This window comes from Chelon labrosus (genome assembly GCF_963514085.1).
Source record: "Chelon labrosus genome assembly, chromosome: 19".
Lineage (NCBI taxonomy): Eukaryota > Metazoa > Chordata > Actinopteri > Mugiliformes > Mugilidae > Chelon > Chelon labrosus.
This window is the reverse complement of record NC_140352.1, coordinates 20,117,460-20,126,917: the sequence shown is the minus strand read 5'-3', so window position 1 is coordinate 20,126,917 and position 9,458 is coordinate 20,117,460. Positions and strand designations below refer to the sequence as shown.

The following is a 9,458-nucleotide window of genomic DNA, read 5'->3' as shown; positions in this document are numbered from 1 at the left end:
TCCTCCTTCGTGACTGATATAAATAAAGTTTATGTTGAAACAATGTCAGGAATGTGATAATTCAACAGGATGATAATTTTGTAGGAGGCGGTTTGTGGTGCTTTAAAGCTGTATTGACACAAAACAGTTATTTAGCCTTGCCCACTTACTACAATGGGGTTGTCAAAATAACAGAAAAGTGTCTGTACAACACAATACAATTCAATAATACTACAAACCACAACCTCCAAAAGGAAAACTCTTTTGAATCAACAGTTCGTCCAGTTATTTTAAACTGATATGCTGAATATCAGAACGTTCATGAAGCTAAGCTTTAGTGACTGACTGTTACATAAGGATGCATTCACTAGTGTACCCGATGAACTGGCAAGTGAATGCATCTGTACCTGCCGGATCCAGCCATCTGAAATTTAAGACCAATAGATGGTGCTCTGGGGCCTACAATTAAAAGAGCCCTTCAAGATTGCTCCCTATGTTTAAAAGAAAAACAACAGACGGACATCAAATTGTATTTGCGAAATCTCTTTACTTTTGTCTTTCAAAACACAATAAACTGGCAATAGTAGCAGTGAAAATAACCACCAGGGTGTTCCTTCCTCGATGTCCCTTCCTTTGTAGATATCGTGAACATGTTAAATCAGAATACAGTGAAATAAATTAGAATTGTGCTTTACTGTGTTGCTTGACTAAATGATGGGTTCCAATAATATTTTCAGCATCCTCTCAAGTGGCAAAGGAGTGCATATGATATGCAAAAGATTAAATGCCCTTTAAGTAGTCTAGACTCAATTTTTGTTTGTGTGGTTTTAGACTTTGGCATTCAGACACTCTCTCTGTTAAAAGTCAAACCAAGCCAATCCAGCCAATTATTTTCCATGTAGGTTTAAAGTTAATATTGTGTTGACAGATTGGGGTTTCTTACTTTCTTGTCCTATTTTTGTGGTTTCTGAAGATCAGCATCCCAAATACAAGTCAAACATTACCAGATAAAGAAATAATCTAATAATGATAGGAGTAAATGTAGCCCACAATGTATCAGCTCAAAGGAGGAAAAAATAATATTACCTCAGGGTAATTTTAATAACATCACATTTTTCCATGGAAGTTGTTTTTGTTATCATGGGCTCTTTAAAACCCACCAAGCTTGAGGAAAAATGTAGAGCATTTTAGAGGCTTTCTATTGGACGCTTAAAGAGACGGCGTCGATTGCGGGCGTGTCGACACATGCGATTGGTTAATATAGCTGTCAATCAAAGCACCACTCTCCTAAGCCCCTCCCTCTCCCTCCACCGACTGGGTGTTCGGCCCGAACGAGGATTTTCACGAAAACATCAACCGCAGACTGCGTTTCAGTGCCAGCGGGAACGGTGCGACGACGAACGGGACCCGACGCAATGGACCCAGCGGCATGACAGCCACGTCGATGGCGATTTTAAAGTTGGACAACATTGTTCGGCCTTGAAGGGAGACGTTAGACGCTCTGTTTAGATTCTGACGGCGATGACTGCGGGATCACTTGTTAGATAGAGAGACGGAGAGAGAGGGGCCAGAGTGGACTCCCTCCCTCGGTAGAACCGTTCCGCCCGATGGAGGCTGACGGGACCTTTGCAGTGAGCTCCAGGCCCGGAATGTCACCTGTGAAACGTCGACACCTCGCCGCAGGACGTAATTGCTGAAACAAAAAACGCGAGCAGCTGTTTGCGGTTTCGACGAATTCTTTGACAACTTTTTTTTTTTTAGTTAGCTTGCACGCGAAAAGAAAAGTTAGCAGGTCAACGTTAGCCGCAGGAGGCGACCCCGCGCGCAACATGACCATCATAGGTATGACTTAAGGAGGTCTGTAACGCCTCCGGTAACTTAGGACAGGTGAGCGACGGACCCACTGGCCAGCGGACATCTTTCTTCGGTCTGTTTTAGAACATATGCATCAGCAAGTTGTCTCCAAACCATCTCACTGCGAGAACTGATTTTTTATTTTTTTTTTCATATAAAAAAAAAAAGACTATTTTTTTCTCATCACTTGTCGCCTTAAAAAAATAAATAATCATGTCATTCAAAGAGAATCCTTGTCGGAAATTCCAAGCCAACATTTTCAACAAAAGTAAATGCCAGAACTGCTTTAAGCCCAGGGAGTCACATTTGCTGAACGACGAAGACTTGAATCAGGTGAGCAAAACGCCTTCAAAGTTGTACTTGAGATGCTGCGTTGTGAAAAGGATAAGCCTTGTTGTTGCATGGCCGTTTGATGTGTGCGTTTCAGACGGCTTGACATGTGTCAATAGACCGTGAAGTGCAAAGGTTAGGTTAATTGGACATAATTAGTTTCCAGCCCAAGGGCGCATATTGACCTTAATTCATGCAGATACAGGCCTCCACCCTGCCCCATGCCTTGCAGCACTGTAGCCTACAATCAGCTGCTGTGCTTGAATCATTCATTTATTTCTTTGATATTCACCCAATAATAATTCCTTCAGGGTTGCTCTTGGCTGTCAACTCCCTTGTGATCAAGTAAAAAAAATGACAAAAGTAAACACTTAAAGGGCTAAGATTGTGTGCAGATCAGTTCAAAATGATATCGCAAGTGTGAAATTAGTGCATTGTATTTCATGGTGAACTGCATGGAGTGCAGCTTGTGAATGGCAGCGTGCTTAACTCTGTTGACCTGTATGTGATCGCTCCCGTAGGTAAGCTGTTTATTGGGAAAGGTTTACCTGTATTTAGGTTGACACTTCAATGAATGATCCTTTTGTGGCTGACTTTAATGCTCCCTCTGCGGCCGAGGCACGCGCATCGTTCTCAGTGGTGACCGGTGGCTTTAATATTGGGATGGGTATTGTGTTTCCAGAAGTTTGAGACTTTTTGACCCGCTCCCTACTTTTTGACCACCCTCCTTTCATGACCGTACCCTGTCAAAGATTAGCGTTTTTTCATCATGGGCTGAGGACCTGACACAGGCCGGTCATGTAAATCATTGTCGAGCAGTCCCACTACAAGTAGTTACAGAAGGCCTGGGACTCTCATTCTGTGCATATTTTCAGCTAGAACTCATTCTGTCATTCCTTTTGCCTCCCCACTAATTCAGCTCTCCGTAAAGGCCCATGCAGTCGGTGCAGAATTACATTCGTCCTTTATTATCGGAGGGAATAAGAGGTTGGTGGTGGGGGGGCATTGCGAAATGAACACACTCAAATGACTCCGTTTAACCACGGAACCATTGAAGGGTAAAAAATTACCTAGATTCACCTCGCTTATTTTTCTGTCTCAAGGGGGAACTTGCCATTCGGGCCTCTATCAGGTCATGTGAGGAGAGATGGGACATTATTCTCAGCAGTTTTCAGCCTGTGGGTCTCCTTTAAAAACTTTCTGCACAGGCATTAATACAGCAAGTATCCCAGTATTACAAACTTTCCTTCAGTCCTCCAGAACGTGAAAGTCTTTCGAAACTCCAAAGTTATGATTTGGACTTATGACTGAAAACCCCTGTTATGTCATTTTGTTTACAGAGTCGCTCAGCTGAGAAATGCGGCGTGCCTCATGCAATCAAAGCGAAAGAGGATTTTATGGTGGATTATACTTGGCCTTGCATAGGATGAAGTTATGACTGTAATCAAAACCCCTGATAGAGAGGCGCAGAGGTGTCAGGCGGCTGTAAATGTCAGAGCTTTTCCAATTGATTTGTAGGCTACTGTTTCACAGACTGGGGAGTGCAAGTAAATTATGTAAGGCACTTAATTTGTTAAGCTCTTAAGGTGTAGGAATGAGTTTGAGTGTAAGCATGAAGTAAAACTGTTCTCCCGTACGCCACACAACGCTGCAGTGGTTATGCAGGGTTTTTTTGGCTCGGCAGACAAGTGCTGACTACTAGCGTGGCCACATTTCAAGTATGTACCAGAGCAATTTAAGAAACGCTGCCCGGCCAACTTGCATTTCTCCGTACAAGTTTGCATTGCAAATCTCTAGAAACAAAAGATCCTCCCAAGGTCTGCGCTACTACCCTCTTCTGCTTCTCATCCACTGTTTTTCTTGCTAAATTCTGCCTCTTGCTTCCCCCTCCACCCACCAGTCCACCCACTTAGAGGATCACAGGGAAAATCATGTGTGTTAGCCTTTCCTTTTTTTTTTTTTCCAGGCCAGCATGGTTCTCTGGAATAAAGCCAACTGGAGAATGTAGCCTACAGTCAACTCATGGCAGCTAGTGACTAATACGCACCGTCTGTAGTTTAACTAAAATGTGTGTGTGGGTGTTAGTGTTATACAGTACAATGTAGCCCAAAGTAGTAGCCTGCAGTCATATCTGCAGCAAATTAAAATGTGCATAATTAAACAGCTAATCAATATCTTAATGTTTGCTTTCAACACTGTAATTGTGTTTTCGTCTCACTAGGCAAAACCTATCTATGGAGGATGGTTGCTCCTGGCACCCGAGGGAACTAATTTTGACAATCCCCTACACAGATCTCGGGTAAGTGTTTTCACAAGCGTTTAAAGGGAAAGGTTTTTTAAAGTATATCAGTTGCGCTCAGAGGTAAGTGGGAAAAAAAAATGGCATGACTAGCCCAACCTTTAATTTGGTTGTCCACCCAAGATAAACAAGAGGTCTTGCTGTTGTGGCTGCAGTAGCTGCTTCAGGTAATCAGCAGATTCCTGTGGGAGGCTTGGTGCTCTATCAGAGAGGGCGTCATTGTCAGGCAGTAATGAGCCTAATATTGACTTTATTTCATGATTCGCGCCGCCCTAGCGTCATGTAATGGGAGCCTTCCTTTATCAGCTCCCAGATTATACTGTGGTGGTGCATCCCAAAAAGAGGACTAGGGAGAATGTGGGGGAGGAGAAGGAAGGTCCCAGTTCTCACAGCCACACTGATGGCTTCCATATGGGTTTCGGGAAAAGCACCTCTGAATCTACTATCAGCAGTCTGCTGCTGCTTTGACATCATCACTGATACGTTCGTCGTATTCTTACTGTCAGCTTTTCACTGTGTGGGGCTATAATTGGTGGCTTTTACACAGTGCTGAGGTGAGCACATTGGTAAGGTTTAGACTGACAAACAAATAACAGAGGAAAAAGTGCTGACTTGTTGGATGAGTCATGTTTGAGGGCTTCTTAGTTTAACAGGTTCTGGGTCTGTGGCTTTGGCTCAGTTTTGTCCCTTGTAGGTCACATGTGTCTTATTTTTTTTTTTACCAGCACCGTTGGTTATGACTCCTATGTTACTTTAACGTCACCTCTTTGTCATCTCTTCACCCCCGCTGAGGCCTTCCAGTGCCCCTTTTAGGTTACAGAACCGCTCTCAATATTTCATGGATCAGGCTCAGTTGCAATAGGACCCCAGGAAATTTAACACTGAGACAAAACGGTGCATTAGGATAAGAGAGTGACAATGGAGAGCTTATTGAGCCGAAATGGAGATCAATGTAAAATATCACGATATCATTTGCACAAAAATGGACAGAATTACCATTATAAACAAGGGCCAAAATGGACTCCCCTGTGTGTTAAATTTGAACTGGTCCTTTTCAGAAATATGAGAAGCTTCATCCTTGTCAATAGCTGGTTTCCATTCACATTGCGCAGAATGGCATGACACTGTCAGATATCAGTTGCCTTCGTCATGTATATCCTGTAGATCTGGTCACGGTTAATGCTATCAGAAGTGTAATCCTGTGGAAGTGTTTACCCCTACTGTCTTTGTTGTCATTATACCTGCTGTGTTAAGCTGGGATGTAAAAACCTCTAATTTCTGATCAGGACTTTTTCCCTCATAGAAACAATCAGAAAACTAGACGATCTGAAGCATGTCAGGCATGTTGATAACATTCTGAGCTTGCCTGAAAGCCCTGTGATGTGGTTTATGCAGGGAGTGTGTCAACGATCTTGGTTGCCCCTGCGTGGCAACTGTCTCCCAAAGGCATGCATGCTCGTGTGTATTGTCTGTTTGTATGTGTGCACTGCTAAGTCTTTACAACCTGAGATGAACATAAATCCAAGATTTTGAGCAGAACATTTACAGATCCAATAAAACAAATCTTTGGCTTCATAAATGAAAAATCCCTCCACACATTAAAATGCATTTATTAAAATGGCCTGTCTAAAATACATAATAAAGAACAGCTTCCAAACATCTAATAAATATTTGAACATGTTCTTATTGTGCTTTATCCTTTTATAAAATTATGATTTGGTGCAGGGATTGAGGCTGATATCGCTCATGTGACCATGTCAGTAATCCAAGAATTTATTTTTTTGCCTTTTACAGAAATGGCAGAGAAGGTTCTTTATCCTCTACGAGCATGGCTTACTTCGCTATGCTCTGGACGAAATGGTGAGTTCAAGCTTTCTGCCTGTCTGATGCTGATTTGATTGATTTTTGTTGGCTTGAGTAAAAATATCCAAATAATAACACATTCTAAAATAAAAGCAGATATTTCAAAGATGGCCTGCATTTAATATTGGCTGGTGGCAAGCTAAAAAAATGCATTTTACATACATGTATTCCATAGTATTGTGTATACTTACTCAGCTGTATCCTGGTCTTAGTTTTCACCCACTAAACTTAAGATATCGTTTCTTCAGATGGCATTTCTCCTGCTGTTACTGGAAATGAAAGTGTATTGTATACCAAAGGAAGTCATTTTGATTTTGCCATGTCTCTCATTGGAGTGTGGAGTTTGCATTACCAGCAAACAGCCCCAACTGCAAAATAACACTAAAAGAGGAACAGATCACATATCACAAGACAAAACTGATAAACGGATGGGGCACTTTTCTGCTGAGTTAAACAAAGGCACTGACCCCTATTTAATCATTTACTTTAGTATTTAACTATAATTTTTCTATGATGATGTTCCATAAAACCAAGGAAAATTGTAAATGCAGTTATCTATTGCTACTGTTTTCATTCTGAGGCGTACTTGGAGAGTATAACAAGCTCGCTGCCAAATGACCAGGCAGTCACCACGCTGTTAACACCAGTAAACCTGCTAAACATTAAGCTAACCAGCACAGAAGTGTCAAAGGGAATGAAGTGACTCCGCCGGGTGTTGATACTTGAAGTCATGTGCCGAGGTGTGTGTGTTTGTTTAAGTGGCTAACACTGTGCACACTTATTGTGCAAGAACCCTGTGGCGACTTCCTCTTCAGAAAGAAAAACTGGAAAAACGACCTGATGCCAGGAAGATAAATACCTTTTGAGTGATGTCTCTTGGTGTCAGTGGTCATGTGTACAGCAGAAATGTGTATATATGCATAGTAATTGTAAAGTTAATATGTACACTGCTGATTTTATATCTCTGAAGACCCCTTGTTTCAGTACCATATAGTTTGTTGTTTTAGAGGCACTGCACCCTGTGGGCAAGCTGAATATTGATTGACCCAAAGCAGTCCTCGGCTGCTTTTTTCTGGATGTGGGATGTGCTTTGAAATGAGGTGAAAGCAGAGGTAGTTGAAACAGCACATGCTTTATTGCTTTTGACCCTTTCATTTTGCATGTGCTATTCTCTAGTAAGGCAGAGAGCTACTGAGAGGTTTTACGCAACAAACACAAAGCAGCAGGGGCTGGGGTGCAGTGTTTTTTTTTTCCCACTCTACCTGTCAAATGGCTTACCTATATTTGAAAAGATTATACAAATACAAGCACAGGAGTTTTGTTAACCATCGGGGTAATTGTGCTGAACAAGGAAAAGGCTACTGTACTGGCCTTAATATCTTAAAACTGAGAGTAGCTGGTGGAGGCTGATGGCACTGAAAGACGGATGATGTGTTTACAGTGAGAGACAAAAGAACGAGGCGAATGTCCTCCTTCCTTTCATCGTTCTCTCTGGATGTCACTCTTCATCTTTTCATCTCCTTTCTGAATGAAGGATCAAAAGGAGAGGGGGTAGAAAGGGTCTGAAGCTGGAAATATCAAGTGACACTAAATATAGAGCCTCACTTGTCTCACAAGACACATTAGAATAATTGTTTTGCGTTGAATAAACAGCTGCACAAACTTGGTTAATTGGCATATATATCTGGAATTAATATTGTTTTTTTAATTAGTTAGTATTCATATTACAATTAGGTGTTCAGAGCAGAACTCTTTAAGTAGCCTCAATCATCATTAAGACCAGTTCAAAGCTGTATTGTGAATAACATCAAGTCAAACCTAAAGGTTGCCATCTTTTGCTAGTATAAATTTCCTCCAGACCACATCAGAACCCCCATCTGAGAGCACTAGTTAGGATTGTAGATGAGGAGGTGCCCCTCGGTTTTCCTCTTAGCCTAGTTTTATGGCTCTTCTGTCTTGGCTTAACCAAACCCAGATGGGCTGTGGTTCCAACCTACAGGATGTGGCATGGCTCTGGGGGAAAGGAATGGCTTAGCAAAAACCTGGGAGACATCACAGTACTTGGGAATTATTGATTTGGGGTTGCCCACCTACGGTGAACACCCAACATGACACACCACTGCTGCCACCCTATGCTAGGAGTGGTGGTGGCTTTGAAGAGCTGGTATGTGCATAAAACAAGTGGTGAAATGATGAAAATGTAGCTGCACTAAGAGTAAGCCAAAGTGAAATGTGTTCAGTCACTGATGGGAAGGATGGAGAGGGTGAATAGCTGTAAATGCTGGCCTGCATAGAACATGTGCTGCCATGCAAGGCTAATGAGTTACTGCATTTTTAGTGGATTGTTCTTGGCATAGTCCTCCAAAGAATGGAGTTGGAATGTGTTGTGTCGAAGTCAGATTGCTGATTATGAGCAATATAAATATGGAAGGTCCACAAGGTCCACTTCTAGTTTAGTATTGCTCTATTCGCTGAATGTACAAGCTAGATTTTCCCAGAGGAACACAGTTATGTCAGAGCAGTGTTGCCATGGCAACATGTTTTGTCCCTTTGTCCAGTTGACTATGGTATGTGTAGCATGGAGCAGATTGTCCATTTTGTGGAGAGCTCTAGCTGTCTCTACACTAACTGTAGCGATATAGGACAGAACACTCTGGAGGCAAAGCACAAATGTGTGGGCTGAGATTGTCTCTAGGCTTAGTCATATGGTGAACAAACCTATCTACAGTAGCTGTAGACAAAAAACATCAGACGCAGCATCAAAACAAATGTGCAAGGCAGAACAAAGGCACGGTTTATGCTGAGCTGCATATGTTTCTGTGGGTGTGAGTAAGCATGTTAGTGAGTGAATGCACTTGGAAAAGATGGTGCTCGACTGGAGAAGCCTTGTCAGGAACAGGTGTTTTGAGGTTTGAACTATTCGTTGTCAGCGAAACTCCGTTAACTTGTCACTGTTGAGAGAATGTGGTTTTAATAATACAGATTAATAAATCCAGTAATGACTTGGACGTATGTAAGGAAAAATGGCAGATCTCAACATTATGTGAATGAACCAGTGTGTGGGATTTAGTTGCATCAGCAGTGAGGTTGCAGGTTGCACCCAATCATTCCTTATCGGACATGTAGGAGACAT

The 9,458-nt window shown here is 42.1% G+C and overlaps 1 protein-coding gene across 3 annotated transcripts in view; it reads left to right on the top strand.

The window, feature by feature from the left end:
• Nucleotides 1–780: 780 nt before the first annotated feature.
• The window catches only part of LOC311504185 (myosin phosphatase Rho interacting protein), a 44,552-nt gene continuing 35,874 nt past the window's right edge, over nucleotides 781–9,458 (top strand). For all 3 annotated transcript variants that reach the window (XM_084567188.1, XM_084567190.1, XM_084567189.1), the window contains exons 1-3: nucleotides 781–2,166; nucleotides 4,385–4,462; nucleotides 6,257–6,322. In XM_084567188.1, coding sequence (XP_084423314.1) covers nucleotides 2,047–2,166; nucleotides 4,385–4,462; nucleotides 6,257–6,322 — 264 coding nt within the window. In that variant the 5' untranslated portion in view covers nucleotides 781–2,046. The remainder of the gene's footprint in view (nucleotides 2,167–4,384; nucleotides 4,463–6,256; nucleotides 6,323–9,458) is intronic.